Source organism: Watersipora subatra, chromosome 4 (assembly GCF_963576615.1).
Source record: "Watersipora subatra chromosome 4, tzWatSuba1.1, whole genome shotgun sequence".
Taxonomy (NCBI): domain Eukaryota; kingdom Metazoa; phylum Bryozoa; class Gymnolaemata; order Cheilostomatida; family Watersiporidae; genus Watersipora; species Watersipora subatra.
The window spans coordinates 5425103-5445902 of NC_088711.1; the positions used below are offsets into that span (position 1 = coordinate 5425103).

The window sequence follows — 20800 nt, forward strand, 5'->3', positions numbered from 1 at the left end:
AATCGTTAGGAATATATCATCGTCATTCCCTTTACTTTTGCTGCTTTTGAAATCAGTAAAATATCAAAGTACTCATTATAAGTGTCCAAAATGTCAGAATTATCTTTCAAATCGTCAAAAAAGAAACGATTACGTTCATCGGACGCCATTTTTCAGTACTTCCTGTTTAGTATAGCAATGGTTTTAAGGGTTTTTTTTTCCGAGGGTTAAAAACATTTATTATCTAAACTGACTTCAGATTCAGAAGATCACTCTTTGATTAATCCAGATGCACGTGTTACAAAAATCGTTACCAATATTATAAATTCAGTTAGTGTAACTTTAAAGCCGGATAACTCGACTTCGTGATTTATGTTAACCATGGTTTCTGTGACCGCGACCCATATACTCAAATAGTCATGACTAACATCGCCTTTTTAGTGAGGATACAGGAGGTTATACGGTTAATTAACCCAGTTAGATGTTTTGTGTACAAAAAATGTAAAAACATTGCAGCTAGCCACCAATCATGCCACTGATGTAATTTCTCTGGTCATGTTTGAGTCCAGTGAGCTATTTAATCTCCGCCCATATTTTTATGCACGTGGGAAATCCCCAATGTTGCAAATACGATGTTTCTTACAACACACAGTTGTGGAACAGAAAACTAATTATTAAAAATAAATTTCAAGGCAATTCAGAGGGTTCATATTCAATTTTTCATGACCAAAAGTTACCTTGTAAGAGCCGACGACTCCAAAATGGAATCGGTCTCCAGAAGATTGTAAAACCAGTCTATTGATCATAACCACTCAGCTGGTTTTACAAATTTGACTGTGGAAAATGAGTTATTGCTTTTACCATTCTGTATTACAGGGCACGGAAATTTCCCAGTAGGTCAAGTGATACGTTTGTGCTCATTGGAGGGCATTGAGTAACTTCCGTAAAACCTCTATTTGAACGCCCCGGCGCTGTATATTTTAACCTTTACCCTATGGTGACGTTTTATTAGATATGACGCTCAAATAGAGGGCGGCACTACATTTTTCAACTAGCTCGTCAGGATTTCTGGAAAATAAATTTAACCCTTTTAAGCATGAGGCGATGATAATGTCGCCTATATTTTGTACTCTCCTTCGGATTAATGCCGTCGGCCTTAGAACTTTTGCTAAACTGTTTTTCATATACATCGAAGTAACAGACCGAGTTAAACAAGGATCTACTTGGAGTAAAAAATATAGCCGGATACAGTTATTAATTATTTCAATGGTATCGCTTTCAAAGTTTTAAAAAATCATAACGCTTTAGAGTTATAGAGGCGATGTTCAATTAAAGGGTGGCGCTGTATTTTTCAACGCTTCTCTCATAGTGGCGTTCTATTATAGGCAGTCATTCTATTATAGGCGACTTTCAAATGAAGGTGGCGTTCAAATAGAGGTTTTACAGTATGTTCAGTCAACCATTACGGTCAATGTTCAGTTGAGGAAAGTGACAAACGGTCAGACGATAAATTATCACTGAGCGTGTTAGTGCCGCTTACAAAAGTGATATTTTTATACAATATTTAATAATATACCATAATGCATTATTGATTCTATGTTTTCAGTTTGTTTGGATAACGCTTCTGCTTTTTCGGTTTTCGCAGGGCTGAAAAAAAACAAATGAAGAAGTACGGTTGGCTTGGTTTAAACCAGCCCGAAAAAACCGGTTTTTATGGTTTTTTCATTAATTTTTTGTGAAAAACATTATATTTTAAGCTCCTAGTGGTTCATGTGCAGTAGAAATGCAATTATATGTAATTATCAGCTGTGAAAGTTTATTTAGGACACAGTAGTAAATTGATGGTAGAGCTCAAGTTGAAACTACATGAAATTCTAGCACAACAATGAATTAGTAAATTTCATTTTCAATTGGTTTTGTCAAGTGATATGATGATCACTTTTCTGATAAAATATAAAAACCATGTGAAATATACTAATCCAATCATCGTCTCTAATAATGAATGAATACTTTCTCAAGTCTGGCCAGTGAGAAACGATTACTTATAATTAGAAATTAAAACAATAAAATCCTTTTGGGCAAAAGCTTTAAGTTTGCAAACTAATATTTCATTTATTGGGCACAAGCCAAAGTAGTTGGATTGTTAGCATTCATTTTATCAAGTTTTTTGTGTTTTGAAAAGTTAAAGTTGTGCCTTAAATTTCCAACATGCCTCGCAAACAAGATCCCGTTTGACAGTTTTTCACTCGAACTGCAAAAGGCAAAGGTTTTAAGGCAAAACGTAATAGGTGTGCTGTCGTAACGCGAGGTCACACAGATAGGCTTAAAGCTCACGTAGCAAAATGTCAAACTGGCAATTACACCAAGTTAGACAGTGATGCTAATATTCAGGTGATAGAAGATGAGTTATCTGCCACAGCTCCAAACACTAGCAATGCATCTGCATTATGCTCTGCTCTACACTACCACACGACTAATCACTTGGATTAAAGTTCCTACTTATACATAGAGCTGTATGTAAAATATTCACTTTATGTGATGAGATTTCTGCTCTGTATTTCATCGACCATGTTTGATTTAAGACTCATTCTGAAATTTCCATATGTTTTTTCTCTGTTTTCCCATAACAACTCCCACAGTACCATCTTTAACAGATGATTCCACATATGTATGTTCGATACTCAATCATGCAGCTATAGTAAGTGATGTTAATTAGACTTAAAATTGCAAAAACCTTGGTAAAATTATAAAAACCATAAAAACCGGTTTAAACCATAAAAACTGGTTTAAACCAAAAAAACCTGGTTTTTTCATAAAAACCAGGTTTTTTCCAACCCTGCGAAGAAGAGAAGTGGACATAAAGCATAACAATAACACCTACCTGTAACCGGTCACGGTTGTTAGTAACAGATGCCAGTTTTACTGAGAGAGATGATTTCTCAAGCTCAACATCACGAAACTCCTGGCACTTAAGATTCCAGTTACAGATTTCTGTTTTTAGTTGGTGAATTTCATTTTCCTTGCATTCGATCACCTGCAACATATTAAATATTGGGCGATTACTCCTAATACACACCGGCAATAATATGTCAACAGAGAAAACTAAATTGTAACATCTTACACACCTCATCCTGCACTTTCATAGTTCGCTCTTGCTCTTGTAGGACGGACCGTAGCTCATCCACCAATGAATTCTCAGATGCCTTTGTCTCCAATTCAGATTCCTTTTTTCTCGACGCCTGAGGATGATGCAATATATAGCACACTAAGCAAACATCTAGCATAGAGTCTACTTGTTGATATATAGCAATATATCAAAAGTGGAATATATAGCACACTAAGCAACCATCTGGCATAGGGTCTTCTTGTTGTTATAATTGACATGACGCCGATTCCCAGAGTAGCTCCACCCACTCGTCACGTGACCAGGCAACTAGTCGACCTCCGACAAACATAAAGCAAAATGGCGGTGGCTACACGAAGTTTACATTGTTTACCGAGTGATTTTGGTGAAAGTTTTTTACCGTTTATTCCAACTCTTAGGCAACGAATTTAAGGAAGAAAGTATGCAAATGAAAGTTTCTTTGCATCAGTGAATGTGTTTGTTGAAAAAAAAATGATGAAGAAAGTTCTTTAAAGGCGACAACGTACCGGTCACAGCGAAAGAATGAGAAGCCGCTGAAGGTCACTGATGCACACTGTTCTCGTAAAGCGGGGTAAATTAACTCTTTAATTCTTACAAAAATAAGTGTATGTTTTAGTAATATTCACCATGACTGTCTCATTTTCGTTCCATGAGTCCAATCTATACCAGGTACAGCACCTGTCAAGATTAGACAGCATAATTTGTACGATGAGTTTTTTTTACGATTTTTGATATGGCAAACGGGAGATTGGAAGAATTCTGTGCAACATGTCTTTTGATATTATTTTAGGCACGTTACTGTCAAGATGTGCATTAATTGATCAATTTAATTTTAAAATTGAATTTAATTGAGGCCCATTATTTCATAATAAGACATTTAAATTTCAGAGCTGGAGGGAATGTGTCCATTTCTTGGGACTAGTTCTCAAGTTGACGGACTGGCTGACCAGTGGCCTGTAAGAAGTTCCCAGTGAACCAGCCTGCACATCAAAACCGCAGGAATGGGACAGGCCAAGGGAGAGAAAAATCATTGCAGAGCCAGTGTCCTCCATGATCATCAGTCGGCTGGTAAATGAAGACCGAAAGAAGGGCCCACTGACTGCAGACATAACTGACAATAGGTATAAAATTGAAAAAAAGTAGTGAGTTTCAACACTTCATTGAAGACACTGTGTTTATAAATAAAACACATGTGTTTTAGTTACAATGCTATGAATAAATACTCAACAATTCTTCAAGTATGAATTGAAAAAGTGTTCCTTATAATAATAAAATTTTAATGTTAAATCTCTAAAATATATACAAAGTGTGATAATACATTCTGTTTCACTTTATTTCAGAAAAGTTCAGCTGTTAAACAGGGACATTGAGCTTCTCGCCGCTATGAGGGGTACACCACTTGGGTACTTAGCATCCAAGCCATACAAGACAGTGGCCACCAGCAGTGGTGAACAGAATGCTGGCTCAACGCTAGAGCTAAATATATTGGATATATATATATAGCCGAAATATATTGGCAATATTTATTTTTTTTTAATGTACTTGTGTCCAATTATTTATATTTGTGTTTCAAGTGACCAGCTATTTTTCTCATTAGGATAAAAAATATTACTGTTGGAATAATGATTAATTCTGCCCTTAGCATAATGTACATGTATGTATGTTAATGTTTGTTCTGTTTATTGTATGAAGTCAACATTTTGTAGAAATTATCTTTATTGAAATTCAAATAAAGTCACAAAGTCGAAAAGGATGTCAACGAAGTCACAAAAATCCCATTGACATCGTTTCACCATTTTAAATCGTCAAATAAACAGTAAAAATAGAAACAAAATTAACGTTCAAAACAACATTCACTATTGTTGCTTGTTGGAGGTCATGGCGGATAGCGACATCGGTTGCTAAGCCTCGTCGTATCTAAACGCTGATTGGTCAATAGTTTAGTTTGACAGGTCGCGTCATGTCAATTCCATGACCAAACACAAGCGAAGCAATTGTTTGGGAACTTTATGATAAATGCATATGTGCACACAACGCACACATAAGTTCAGAAAATTATTCATCAACACCGTTGCAAACCCTTGTACCGAAATCTCATCAACAAATTTAACCATTTTTCAATGGAGTCGTTTATATATAATAACGATACAAAACACATATAAACCTAATTAAATATGTTACTAAATCTTTGAAATTTGTAGACAATATCCTAAACCTTACCCATCTGATTGGATTATACATAAATAGACAGATTAATTTGGCCTAAAATCGCAATAAAAACTTTTAATCCTTGCAAGCCTTTTTAATCAAAATTAAGACTGGCCAACAAAACGCCGATAAAGCTGTGCGACAGAGAGTAGAACCATTAAGTCGTGCGCATTTCACCAGTCTATGGAAATGTCTAATTGCCGAAGGTTTCTGTAATAAACGTAGAAGTACTGAAAAGTAATCGTTTCTTCTTTGCCGATTCTACCGGACTCTGACATTTTGGACACTTATAATGAGTACTTGGGTATTCCAACTGATGTCCAAAGCAGTGAAAGTAAAGGAAATGACGGTGATATTTTTCTAACGATTCTTATAAGATTATTACAATATTTAATTGTAAGAATAATTATTCGATGTTATAAGATTATTATGAGATTTAGTTATAAGAATAATCATTCGAATTTACAAGCTCAAAGTATGAAGTGACCGATGGTGTGCAATATGTTACTGTTATTATTTTTCTAAAGATTTTGATGATACTGCGGCTGTGCCCGATATCGCGGCACTGCCAAGCCGTTTTTGATATCTGCAAAATTAAGTAATAGGCCTACATTTTTTTATAGATATACATTTCTAAGACAACCAGCTAAAATCTGTTTAAACCTTTAAATTCAGCATAATTTTTTAGATATAAATACAGAAATCTCGATAAATATCACAACTTCTTGATAATGGGTGCTATGACCATGATATACATCCCCCAGCCTGTGTATATTACACAACAGCTTTCCATTTTACTTCTAATATTGCGTTTCTCCTATTGCAGGGGAGAGATATAAACATTTAATCTTTTCCTTTCATTATTGCTGTTTGTTGTACGTATTAACACCCAGTACATTACAGCTACCATTGCAGTTCTCCTATTGCACTGCAGTGCCATTTGACTGCTAATGTTGCATTTCTCAACCGGCAGTACCCTTTCTTCTTTCCAATATCACTTTGGTCGTGGGCTGTATGACAGGAAAATTTCTAGTAGATATACTGAGCTACTAAAGTGTTGGACACTGTAAGCCAAGGTCAAATAGAGGGTGGAATGATGATTGAGACACAGAAATCAGTTCGTGATCAGTTATACTCTTGTAGAATGGCTCAGGCTCTCAACATTCAGGCTCTCAACATTCGCATCACTAAAGATCGACAGACATCAAGAATATCGGAATGTTGAAAAATGCAAATATTATTACCTTCAACTCATCTGATAAAGAATTCACTTGAGCTTCCAACTCTGAAACTTTAGTCTGGTAGTCTACCTTCATAGTTAACTTGTTAGATTCCAGCTCGCAAAAGTTTTTATTCAAAGTAGTTATCTCTTCCTGCATTTGACAGATTTCAGCACTCAAGTTCTGTTCCTTCTTTTCTGCCTGCACAATTTAAGAAACTAGATATGACATACAGACATCATATTATTATTGTTTTCATATCGATGAGAAAGGCATTGGATTTAGTGTTGAGTGGATGAAAAATTTAGAAAGCTAGGCTTTGCATTTTACAAAAAAAAAACGATTACATTTCAGAATGCATGAGGTAGAACTTTATAATTACATGATATTGTTTCGAAACAATGGATATATGTTTATACGAGTAATAATACAGAACAACGAAATGTCTGAAATCCAATAGTACAATAAAATAGAAATTAAAATTATATTAAAACTTCATAAAAAAGAAATGACCAACTTGCAGAAAAAACTAAATACCATAGATAAATGAATGTCACATATAAAAATGAGTCATTAGATTAATCAATATTCAAAAGCTTTGCTAGTTTAGTCTGAGAACTATGCAGTTTATGAAACGCATTTTCATGAATACTTCAACTTTCCTGGGACTCGCTTGCTTTCTTTGCACTTGACCTTTCCTACAAAACAAATGGAAAAACCGTAATGACATTGAAATAAATTTGCATATAAGCCAATTTTAGAACGCACACACATAAAAGCTATCAAACTAAGGACTCCGGCTTACAAGTCCGCAACTCTGATTGAAAACAAAATGAAATTATTCTAACCGAATTTAAACTACAGCTCGAGCCATACCAAGCAAACATGAGGGGAGGGGTTACTGGTTGACAGCTGGGAGAGAAAATGTAATGTATGAACATGAACACACTAAATTCAAAACATACACAGTCAATAAAAAATCAACACAAACAGAAAATTTCTTATTGGCTTTTCCATATTTTATTTTTGTTTTACTTTTTAAACAAAAGCAACAAATGAGTCAAAATACGAAAGGTCTTTCAGTGTTTTGTATCTAACAACATTTTCCACAAGTCAAGGCTACAATTCTACGAAAAGACATTGCGTAAGTTAGAAATTTCTTATATAAAGTCGTTTGTAAGTAGAGGTTCGACTGTACTTTCATTCGAATTGAGTAGAAAGTGTAGACCATTGCGTGCTGTTAAATTCATGCTCAGACACATAGATAGGAGAGTGAAGACATCATATAAAAGGACAGAGTTACAACAGAAAAAGAGATCAACAAATTTAATAAAAAAACTACCATTTTCAATGATGCCAACTTTGTCTCTGGACTAAAATTATAAAGCGTAGTAAACAGACAGATGATGATAATTTTAGATGATAAAGTTACCACAGCGTCGGTAGGTAATAATTATAGATGGTACAATTGGTATAGTATGGTATAGTTGCCATAGTCTCTACCATAAGGTCTGTATTGAACTAACCACCGACAAGCAGTTGATATATTTTACTATCTTCCCACTTGGTGAGTGGTCAAAAAGCAGTTAACTACTAGTGTTTTCATCCATTACCTGGTTAGTTAGCAGCCAATCTATGGTTTACCTGGTGAAGCGAGCGAAGAGGTGGATTTATCCACAATTTCTTGCAATCTCCTTTTAAATGGGCTCGTCCTGGCAGTTGAGGAAGTAGTCTCCTTTAATGTAGATTTTCTTGTAGTTTTTCTCTGAAAGTAAAAATGACACAGTTGCTACAAGCTCTAAATATTTGTAGCCATACATGAGCACAAATACTTCAGTTTACCACATTAGAAACTTAAATAAGAAATGCCACTACAAGCATTCATTATTCAAACTTACGTAACTAGCAACTAACTATACATGTGAAACAGCTGAATTTAGGGCATTGAAAATATATGCACGTAAACTAGAGCAAAACAGTTAAGCGCATATCTTAAATCTGTTCAAAAGAGTAGCGAGAGGCAGTGAATCTCAGCTCACCAACACAGACTTGGGAGGGTTTCTTAGATGAAGTTCTGATCAAGTTCTGATGCACTAGCTGACGATTCATCAGCATTGGCGAAGTTTGCATCCTGCGAGTGATGCTGAATGGAGGTACTGGCCTCTAACTCGGCCTGGCAGTCAGAATGCTGGCAACTGGCCATTTAAGTCGTATTTTGCTCCTGAATGGCCTCTTTTACAATTAGAAACTGCAAACTCAATTTCCCATTTTGCTTTCTATATTGTATGCATTGATGATTTAGGCACCAAGATTATTAAGCAAGATGAGTTGTGAGCAAGATGAGTGAAACGCGGGATCATGAAAAACATGATTCCAACTTACTGAAATTACAAGATAATTGTAGATAACAGTTTAAAGATAATGGAATAGAGAATAGTTAACTTGACTAATAAATCAACTATATATAATTCTCAAAGTTTGCCTCTGTTTTCCTTCACTCTGTCCAGCTACAACTATTATTGGAATAAAGAATCCTGTACTGAAGAAGATTTTACCTCAGAACCTCCCGCTCACCAGTCCGACGCCGTACCAAATAGGCCACAGATCAACTTTATCGCCAGCTGATATATGTCGCTATATGGGAGCAAATACTCAACGGCTTTGTGTATTACGCAGGGTGATTGCATAACATCACAGATAAAAGTTTTCCATTGTGCAAGGCTAATAGCAAGTGGCAGGCAACTCTCATTACTTCTCATTGTTTCTAAGCCGATTTTTTATACCCGAGAAACGCCAGGAAGCACAGCTAGTCTATATATATTTCTCAAAGCTGGTCATCCGTTGTTGTATGTGTCCAGATATAGCTATTAAAATTTTGGAATATAGAACCCGTAAAACAGATTTGATCTCTATAACTCCCATTCGCCAGCCCAACACCTTACTGACTAAACTACAGGAGCTTGATAGATTCGCTAGGCAATATATACCACTACTAGCTGTGTTACCCGGCATTGCCCGGGTAATAAAAAAGTCTTTGGTCATAAAATTGATTTGTATTTAACATAATTATAACAAAATTAGCCACTCTAACTTTCAAACTGCATATCAAGAGAAAATCTTTGATGGATAGCTTCTGATGGGACAGTAACCTTTTTTTATACACACACACTTCTATGTAAGAATTGTTATTATTAATTTAACATATCCAACATTATTATTTTGTTTTCACAGTTCGTCTTAATTGTATCATTACCGAATCATCTTTCATTGTAATGGTAGCAAGACCGGCTTAATTTAGCTATTACAGTCATACTTCGACTTACGAGCTTAATGCTTTCCGAGACTGAGCTCGTATGTTAATTTACTCGCATGTTGGTGCAATTTATTTATATATAGAACAATTAAATATATATTGATTGGTTTCCATACTCTAAAAAAATGCAAATAAAACACGCAAAACAAGATATTGTAACAGAAAGAACATGGTGGTTGTTGTCCTAACTTACCACAAGCTTTTAAAAAGCAACAAATAAAAAATAATGCAAGGAAATGTGATTAATTAAAATGTAAAATTAAATACATACAATAGCAAGCAGCTAACGCTAGCATTTGCCAGAGAGGAGATATCCTGGGAAGTTATATAGAGAGTTATCTTTCATTACAACAGTTGACTTTGATAAATTTGGATTTTATCAGTTTTAAAAGACAAACTTAGAAGCAAACCTAAAAGCAAACTGTCATTTTTAACTTAACGTAATTAAAATCTCTTCGGCGTTCATAGTTAGAAGTTTCTCGCTGGTTAGCTAATTTTCGTTTGTTTCGCTTTCACGACTAGCCGGCCGTTTTAAGATAAACCTATCTGAGGACGTTTGCCTTTGTTGCCCTTTCAACATGTTGCGATTAGGACGAACACAGGTGTCGTCACAAACGGTTAATGTACGACCGCTAGCCAACTTGTCCGAATGTTTATAGTTTTGATAGATAGCGCCGGCCTTTCACATAGCATCGTTCAGTTACGCTGTCACCGGCCAATTGTTTATCTTTTATCGAATGCCTGAGCAGTCTCTCCATCAGGGGTCGTGAAGATCGCTGCGCCGTTTATAAACTATGATTAGTCCTTTTGCGAACTAAATAAATGCCCTGAATATAATCCTTCTGTTTGATAATTGTGGATGTATTTCTGTCATATTGCTGAGCCAACTCAATCACACATACACATTTCGCATATTTTTCAATAATTTTCCGTTTAATATCAATTGTTATCATTTGCTTTTCTTTGCATTTCATCTTTCATTTTACTGGCAACCTTTTGGTCAACGTACTGTACTTTTAATTCACATAATTCTGCACTGAAAATCGCGCACAAAAACACGGTACAAAAAGTATAACCCGAGCAGTTGAAAAATACAGAGTGATGTTCTCATAAAACACCTCCGGCATACTTGGCAACTGTCTCACGTGCTCGTATCTCAAACATGGCTCGTATGTTAGTGCTAAAACTTACTTAAAAGCTGGCTCCTATCTCAAGTTTCTCGTACGTTGGAGCACTCGTAAGTTGAAGTATTACTGTACTTGCTAATTATTTCACATTTACATCTAAACATTTTTATAGTCATTTTATTTTTTTATTTTTTTGACTTGCACGAAACAATTTCCTTATGATATGAATTTCAAAAGTTAGAATGGCAAATGTAATTATATGTTAAATGCAAATCAATTTTCTGACAAAAGACTTTTTTATTACCCGGGCAACGTAGCTAGTCTGTGTACATAAATGTAAATATAAGAGAGTGAGGAACAACTGATACTTCTGATCTTACATGATAGTCCAGTATATCTTACATGATAGTCCAGTATATCTTACATGATAGTCCAGTATATCTTACATGATAGTCCAGTATATCTTACATGATAGTCCAGTATATCTTACATGATAGTCCAGTATATCTTACAGATATTTGTTGCACAATGTGATAGGAAAATGAATGTTGAAATTTAAAACACGATATTAAACTTATGTTTAAAAAATGCAAATTTAAACAATAATGATGATGAAATCAACTTTAAAAACTTATATTATAAACTTCAAAAAGTTATAACAAATTTATAAATGTAATAAAAGAATGTAAATCTGTATGCATAAATGTAAATATAAGAAAGTGAGGAATGACTGATACTTCTAATCTTACACGGCAGTCCAGTAAATCTTACAGATAATCTAACATATAATCTTATAGTAATTTTACAAATGTTTGCTGTAAAATGTGAATTTAATCATGAATTACTAATTGGTTAGGTTTAAATGGAAATATGTGTAAGTTAAAACACAAAGCGAGCACTGATAGGAACTTTCGTGAAACATAGGTGTAACAACTCAATATTTGTTTGTTGAGGAAAGGAAATTGCGCTTGTTAATATACTATATCGCTATTAAAATAAACATTAAATAAAAAATTAAAAAATCTTCATGTAAACAAAGTTGTTTTAAATAGAACTAAAGAAATAATGTAAAAGCCGTAAATAAATAAAAGAATGAATGTAAGGTATCAAATGAGAATCAAGGAAACATAGTGTAGATGAGAAAAAGTATTCTGAGCAGCTGGAATGAATAAGTAGAGAACTAAATGTAGATGTGAAATAAATAGCAAGTATGTAAACTACAAAACGGATTATTTGGTAATGAAACAATTAATACAAAATAAAAATTGTTATGACCAAATGAAAAGCACTACAACAGCCGCCAATTATTTATTTTGAGAGAGACATGTTTATTGATACGGTTTAGCGGAAAGCATCGTGTTTTATAAGGGCATAGTAACCGTGAGCGCAATGTATCAATAAATAGTTTTTAAACACGTCATTTAGCTGACATTTAATCAATAAATGATTTTATATTTGCGAAACCATTTTACCATAACAGATAACACTGAACTCGTCCTGGCCAGCAACTGATATCTTTTAATAACGTAAATAATCAGTACACAAGTCGCCAAATTTTATGTTCGTAGATGAACTATTGTAAATATCGTTGGGCTGAACAAAATAGCCCTAACGCAATAAAGACAAAGAAGCATTTTGCTGCATATACATAAGTCCCAAAATATTTCTTAGCTGGGGCTTCGTAACGTATGGTCGCTTTGCTAAAATAATTAGCAAGTGGTTATGATATACCAAATATAATAATGCCTTAGATCGAAATTTCCTAACCGAGGATTCGTAACGTGTGGGTGCAATGCTAAAGTAATAGCTATAGCTAGACAATCAAACCGACAATATACATACTAACTTTGAGAACTACAGTGAAACTTCGGATAAATCAAACTTCACGGGACCAAACCAAAGTGATTGAGTTATCAGAGCATTCAAGTTATCAGAGCACTGTCACAAGTCCATGTATTTATCAGTAGATACACATATATATACAAACTATATATAAATCAAAAGCATAGACGGCTTGTTACGAGTTTTATGTATAGGGCCTCTCATGTAAAGTTTTTAATTTTTTGTCGTCAGAAAGTATAAATACAGTCAAACATGGATAACTCGTCCACGGATAGCTCCAACACATGGTCAATTTGAACATTTCCTTTGGTCCGTTCCCACGTAATGATAAATTGCTATAGATAACTCGAACTCAACACTGTTAATTCGAACTGTTTTTTTGCCCAACAGCTACCGAAACGGTTGTTTTCGCTTTAGAAAATCACTTTATTCAAAGCCATAGAGGTAAACTTCATCTTTTCGTAATTCATAAGCGTCGTTATTACCACCATCGGCAAAATATTTTTGTCAACGACTTTTCTAAAAGTTTGGTGAAATTTGATTTATACTGCGATACGATGAATAGCACGGGCTAGCCGGGTCACGCGCGCAAGAATTTTCGCCACGCACATACAAAACAAAAATCACATGTTGTTTTGTATGTGCGTGGCGAAAATCCTTGAGTGCGTGACGCGGCTAACCCATGATGAATAGTTTTCCGACGTTGATTCCGTGTTGAATCAACGTCGGAATGTTGAATGTTTAAAACGTCTTAAAAAATGTTGTAATTAAACGTATACGTTGTCTGAGCTACAAAAAATTATTCATCGTTTGACCTAAACACAGAATACGTGTGTACATTCAATAAGTATCTATTAAAAAAGCGTGAGTGATATAGAATGTACCGTAAAACCTCGTAAAACTTCTAATTGAACTGCCTCGGAGTGTTGCTCTTAACGAATCCCAGGTAAAGTAAGGTAATCTGCATAAACTTCAAGAAAAAACGGCAAAATTGATCGTGGGTAAAACCCCAAAAGAAAAAAATGTCTTTTCTTTTGAGCATTTCAACAACGATCAAGTTTTGCCAATGTCAATCTGAAAAACGTCCTGGCAATAACATCACCTCAAACAACAAACCAATCTCAAGTGATAGAAAAATCTCTATACTTTTTCATGAAAACGTTTTAAACTTTACATTAGAAGCATTTAATTTGAAACAAGCCATTTGTGCTTTTGATTTATATTATAGTTTGTATATGTACATGTATCTACTAATAAATAAGTAAATATATGGACTTGTGACAGTGCTCTGATAACTTGAATGCTCTGATAATTCGAACACTTTTGCTCGGTCCCTTGAAGTTCGAGTTATCCATGTTTGACTGTATATATATATATATATATATATATATATATACATAGACATGGGAAAATAGGGTACAGTTTCTGGTCACGACGCAAAATCATGGCGTAACGTCATTAGGTAGCTTTTATTAGTAAGCTTACTCATATTATCCATTGGCAATGTGCCAGGCCAATAGCAAGTGGCAGGCAACTCTCATTACCTCTCATTGTTTATAAGCGGATTTTTAATACTCGGGGAAGCACAGCTAGTATTATGTAACAATGTGGTTTATGGGTCATTGAAAAGATCTTGAACCACTGCTGTAATGCAACAAATAATTTGTTAAAAACATAAACAGGCTGTGTAAGACCAAAAAATTGTACACAAATAAATGCTTATTACATGAAATAATAACAACTCAAAATTTCATAAATACATTTGTTATTAATAGTTATATAGTGTACTAGCAGCTGATCAGTCCTCAAATATTTCTCATAGTTTGGGCATCGATCTGAATACAACATGATTGGTCATACTTCAGCTCGTTTTTTTAACACTGTTGCTAGATAATCCAATAGCGATATATTACCGATAGCAAAAGAATGTGGATCCTAAAACGATGCTATTCAGAAACAACTCTAAAACCTTTCAACCGAGAATTGTCAAATTTTAAAATGCATACCTCATAGAAGAGCAAATATTAATTCATACATAATTCGCTTTATTATGAATAACATAATTCTTGTGATGTTACTACTATCTATGAGTAATAACAATTAGAAACGGTTTCAAACAAAAGATCAATCATTTGGAAGTCTGTAGAGAAGAAAGTTGTGTGATGCACAATGTATACAAGTACACATAGATATGGTGAAGATCAAAGAGATCACATACTTTCTAATTATAAATACTATATAAGTAACAATTGTGGACTTGTCTAGTCAATACTAGAGTCCACTAAATAATAGAGCAGGCAATTTCTCATGATTCGCTATGCACTAGTTTCATTTGAAATATGAAAACATTTGCGTGCGTGCAAATGAGAATACTCACAAAGGATTGACCTAATTTATTTACAATTATCCGTGTTTCATTGCTTTTTGTCTCCATCCATTGGGCACGAGGATATTTATTTAATGGACCAGTGAACAATCACTTACTTGATCAGCAGGAGTTCGAAGCAAAAGTGAAGAGCTCACAAACCCAAGTTCAAATGGCTTAGCGCAAATAATTCAAATAGCTCGATAAAAAATTAAATCTATGAAACCTATCCTGCTGACAAAATATAATGCTAATATTTTGGATGGCTTGACCGCAACGACGTACTGTTGACAGCTAAATATTATATATGTAAATTATTGATACATGAGGACCAGGCTTCTACATCATATGACACCACTAATTAAAATTGTTAGTGTGAAAACCTGGGTTCTTTGATACAATATTTGCGCGAAAATGCTATCAACGTATAAGCTGCACATAGTCGAGAGCCAAATGTACACTTCCTAGGAAGATAAGCTGAGATAGCTATAGCCCGGCATAGCTGTAACAGTGAAAAGCGGACTGAATCAAAATCTGCAAAGCTAATCTAAGATGGTGGCATTTATTAAAATGAGTAATTCTACAAAATAAACTACTACTCCAATGGTGGATGTAGATGTATGTACATGTAGGTGCTCGTGAGACATGTGACAGCAGATGATGGCATAAACGGGACTAGGGAACCTGACCAACCTGCTGTTTATATGACTCGTGGGTGCTGCGCTCACTAACCCACTGACAATCCCTGGCATCAAGTATCACCTGGAGACTGGCACACTTCTTTTCTTTCCCTTCTACCTCTTCTGTGAGCATCCGCACCTGCTCCTCAAGTCGATGTACCTTTTGCGAAAAATAGCACGGGGTCAAGAAGATGCTAACCTTCCTCAGCATAACAATGAAGTCACATGAACAACAACCTGCTGCTGGTCTATTACTTCTGATGTTTGACTCCCATGACACATACAACCAGGGGCGGATACATACAACCAGGGGCGGATCTACTGTGGTGTATATGGTGCAAATGCACCACCATAAATATGGCAAAAAATTAAAAAAAAAGATTTCAAGTCCATCAAAAATTGAGTAAATTACAATTCATTTTACTGAGAACTTGCTATGGGAGAAAATGAACAAAAACGGCCTAGTAGAGCTCGTTATAACGAACCAGTTTTAATAACATTGACCTGAATTTGTTTAGCTTATAAACAAATGAGAGTGGTTCCAATAAACATTCCCAATTGAGCCACAACTTTTTTCGAAAGAAGTATTACAAGCAATTTTAAAAGCAAAATGTCTCAAAAGAAAGGTCAAGAACGAACTTTGGATCATTTTTTTCGACGACAAAACAACAATTCAAAAAAGTATGCCCTAATAAGTCTGTTTTATAATAGCATCGTTATGTAGCTAATACTACGAAACATTTTTTATGGTAGTTTGCAGAAATGACGGCTAATTTCTGCACAGCCAAACCAAATGGCTGTTGAGGTTTTGTGATTGATTTTGTCTTGATTTTATTTTATTGCATAAATGTTTGTTAACTTTCTGTTTACAGGTAATCTTGATATACATAGTATAATAAACCTTATAAAACACCAATTTAATTAATCATATCTAATGTCAATTTTTACATCTAAACTTGTTGTTTGCTGCAATGATTGCACTTTTTTGGGCTCAAACACACCTCTCCTTCATTTTAAGATACCTAAATTTCAAAAATTTCCGCTGGCGCGGGGCCAGGTAAGGGGATCGCCCCACGCACCCCCTCCCACTCTAGATATATTACACAAATTTTGCACCACACACCTTTTTTTCCTAGATCCGCCCCTGTACAACTAATACAAAACATACCAGCTAATATATCCGCACCTTAATCAATAAGCTACAGTCAAACCTCGACATGCAAGCGCCAAACATACGAAAAATTCGAGATTCAAGCAGAATTTCAAATAAGTTTTTTCCTTGGGATACGAGTAATCTTTGAAGTGTGATCATACAAGCTGGTTCTCAATGACCACTCTATGGCCAAGTGTGCCACTCTATGGCAGCTTTCGGGAACAACATCACTTAGTCGTTCTCTTCGAATTAGTTTTCAAAGTTTTTAAAAGATTGGCTAAAAGTTATAGAGAATGTGAGGCAAAAGCGCTAAACATGAAACGGATAATAAAACATTAGGACGACAAAATTCAATTGAGTTTAGTAAAAGATTAAAACTTAGCTTTGAGTGTTTGTTTAGAAAGCAAAACTAATTTAAATTAAAAGTCAGTTTCTGCTACGTAGCTCACAAAGGTTTCATGTACTGAGCATGTTGCAGTCAAGTCTCTGACAGACCGTCGCTAGCCACTTCATCTGTCTCAAAGGTGAAAACTTGCAGTAGTGTACATAGTAATATAGCTTTTTATTGCAGATTTAAACAGCTGAATAAGTATTTGTTAGCGTAGGTATTGAATTACATCAATTAAAAACAAGTTTTTTCTGCCGTAATATCCTGTTTTATGTGTTTTTTTCATAGTATAATAACGGATTAATTTGCATTCAGTTGTTTCAAACAGGAAAATGTATTAAAACGTATATAAAATGTAAATTGATGTAAGAGCTCAGTCCTAGAAGGCATTAAACTCGTATGTCGAGGTATGACCGTACTTCTTTTATCATTGTAACTTACAGAGCTGGCCTGTTGCTTGAATGTACACATTTCTCCCTTTAAACTAGCATTCTCTGCTGTTAATTCGGTGATTCTAAAAACATGTTTAGTAGGTTCGTGACAGAATCATAAGACAACAACAACAACCAACGAGTCAATATACCAGAGATTTGAGTTTCTATGCATGGATTTAAGACATACTTTTGAGATGCCTTCTCATAGAGAACTTTGTGTTCGTCGAGTTTTGTGCTCATGTCCTTGACCCTGATCGCGAGTGGGGCATATTGTGTGCATCGATCATTTACCTTGTCCAGAGATATTTGTAAAATCGTGAGTTCATCTGTGAAACACACGTAAAAAGTCTTACAGGAACAGCCAGCCTTCAGCTAATGATGTGCGGTAAGACTGTTAAATAAGTCAGCAAGTACGTTAACTGCAATATGGCAGACGTTTCGAATGAACAAGAGATGGCATAAAGATCAAATATATTATATTACCTTTTAATTCGTGGGTTTCACTTTCCTTACTTTGGAGTTTCTGTCTCAACTGCTCAATTAAAGCGTTTTCAGCGCACTGAGCTGAACCTTTGAGCTCGCTCATCTGCACAAAAATGAAAGCATAATTAAAATAATACATTATAACAATAATACATTATAACAATAATACATTATAACAAATGTGCAGTAAACAGTTACCTTTCGTTCCAAATATATAATGCAAATGTGTCATGTTTCATGTGTCTGATATTTACCATTGCTCAAACTACAAAATTCTCTTTGGTAACAATCATTCTATGACTACACACACAACCAATGGACAATGGTTCCAGAAAGGTGAAAGTAGGTTTTCCTTAGTTGAAAAATCACTGCTAAACTCAAAATCTTTAGAAAGTGTAATGCTCGTGATGAAAGGCCACTGTGCAGCGCAGAAAGACTTCTACCTCAAAGTTGATTAGCATGTTAAAACTGACAAGTTGGAGCTACTATTCTTCTATATAGGCTTTGGAAGTCTTTCTACAACCTAAAAACTTACAGTAACTTATTGATAAACACTGCAGGTAGTTACCAACAACTTAATGCATATATATTATACTAAATATAATATATATCAATTATAATATACATCTTATTACATATAACATATATTCATTTCAGTTGGAACCTCGGTTTTCGAACGACTCGCAGTTCGAACAAATCGGAATCCGAACAAAAAATTCGAGAAATTCTTGCTTGGTAGTTGAAACAAAAATCGGAGTTCGAACGCCGGTACGACGCGTGAGTGCGTACGTGAGGGTGGGATGCTGAGCGGCGTACGGGTGAAGATCGCTCTCTCCGTGACCAACTGTTGTCGCATTGTCCGAGATTAAACAAATGTGTAGCAAATGGGCCGAGTTACAGAATTTCGTCGAACTCCACCACCACGATAAAGCTGCAGCCACCAGAGTCATCAATGACTTTAACGACACTATCATGAACTACATCCGAAAAGTGCTAAAAAGAAGGCAGAAGCAAGTGTCATTGGATAGATATTTTAAGAGAAAAGAACATCCTGTAGCCGAGTAAAAAATCCTATTCATAATTCTTTTCTTTATCCTTTTTTTATTGTTACACGTTCATGTTAGCGTAATCTTTCGTATGGAAGATTACGACAACGCGAACGTACGATTAGCCTGGGTTACATTTATGTTATTTGTGTTTTTGCCATTTTGCTTAACATTTTCTGAGATATACATTGCTTTTTATGTGTTGGTCAGCATTTTAATGTGCAATTTCATGCATAAAATAATGTATAAAATACTAAAAAGGTAAAAATTCAGGGTGTTGGAACGGATTAAAACTTATTTATATTAATTCTAATAGGAAAACCTGTTTCGGATCTCAAACAACTCGGTTTTCGACCAACCTTCTGGAACGGATTGTGTTCGAGAACCGAGGTTCCACTGTATAAGAAATATATTATATTAAATAAAACATATACTGAATTTAATACAATATGCAAAGACAAATATGAGGGAAGTAATAATTAAGGACAAGGTTTTGTTGTTACTATACATGGAAGACAACTAAGGTAGATGTTCAAGATACCTTAGTACATAATACCTTCAGCACTGTGTACAAACAACAACCAGAATTGTTAAACAAGGATCAGCCTTGATTAACTCACCAATTGGGGTGCCAGGCATAAACAGCAAGCTGCAGTGAGTAATGGAGTGTCTATAATACTCCATCAAATAACCATGCATCAAGTACAGTCATAGCTCTACATACGAGTGGCTCTACATACGAGTGGCCCAACATACGAAAAACTTGAGATACGAGCTAATTTTCTAGCAAGTTTCTTCCATCAGATACGAGTAATCTTTGAGATACGAGCATGCGAGCTTCTTCTCAATTGCCACTACGCTATATGGTTAAGTATATATGAGAGGCTTTTAAAAGGTTGGCTGAAGGTTATTGTGAATGCGAGGCAAAACCGGAGACAGATACTAAAAAATATGATGAAATTAAAGTGTTGTTAAAAGATGAAAATTTGCTTCAAGCGTGTGTTTAGTAAACCAAATTATTTGAAGTTAAATTGAAAGTTTCTATTACATGGGGTTACAAAATTTTAGTGTACCAGTTGAGTTGCTCTCTTGAAGGTAAAAGCTTACAGTAGCGTACATAGTGATGTTACATTTTATTGCAGACCATAACAACTAAATAGGTCTGGTAGGCACTGAGTTACATAAATCAAAAACACGTTTTACTACCGTAATATCCTGTTTAGGTGTTGTCTTCATAGTATGGTAATGGATTAATTTGTACTCGGTGATGTTATATAGGAAATAATGAGACGCGAGTGAATTGACTTACGAGCTCAGTACAGGAACGCATTAGGCTCATATGTGAAGGAATGACTGTATCCAAATACCATATTATGTTATTTGGATATTTGATGAGTGCTGAGATATGTAGGTATGT

At 35.0% G+C, this 20800-nt stretch overlaps 1 protein-coding gene across 1 annotated transcript in view; it reads right to left on the bottom strand.

The window, feature by feature from the left end:
- Nucleotides 1–20800, bottom strand: part of LOC137394440 (kinesin-like protein KIF20B) — a 66542-nt gene that overhangs the window by 20101 nt on the left and 25641 nt on the right. The window contains exons 22-28 of the mRNA XM_068081159.1: nucleotides 18338–18440; nucleotides 18042–18180; nucleotides 17862–17934; nucleotides 15893–16039; nucleotides 6577–6753; nucleotides 3105–3218; nucleotides 2861–3013 (exon numbers count right to left, since the gene is read on the bottom strand). Of these exons, the coding sequence (XP_067937260.1) occupies nucleotides 2861–3013; nucleotides 3105–3218; nucleotides 6577–6753; nucleotides 15893–16039; nucleotides 17862–17934; nucleotides 18042–18180; nucleotides 18338–18440 (906 nt within the window). The remainder of the gene's footprint in view (nucleotides 1–2860; nucleotides 3014–3104; nucleotides 3219–6576; nucleotides 6754–15892; nucleotides 16040–17861; nucleotides 17935–18041; nucleotides 18181–18337; nucleotides 18441–20800) is intronic.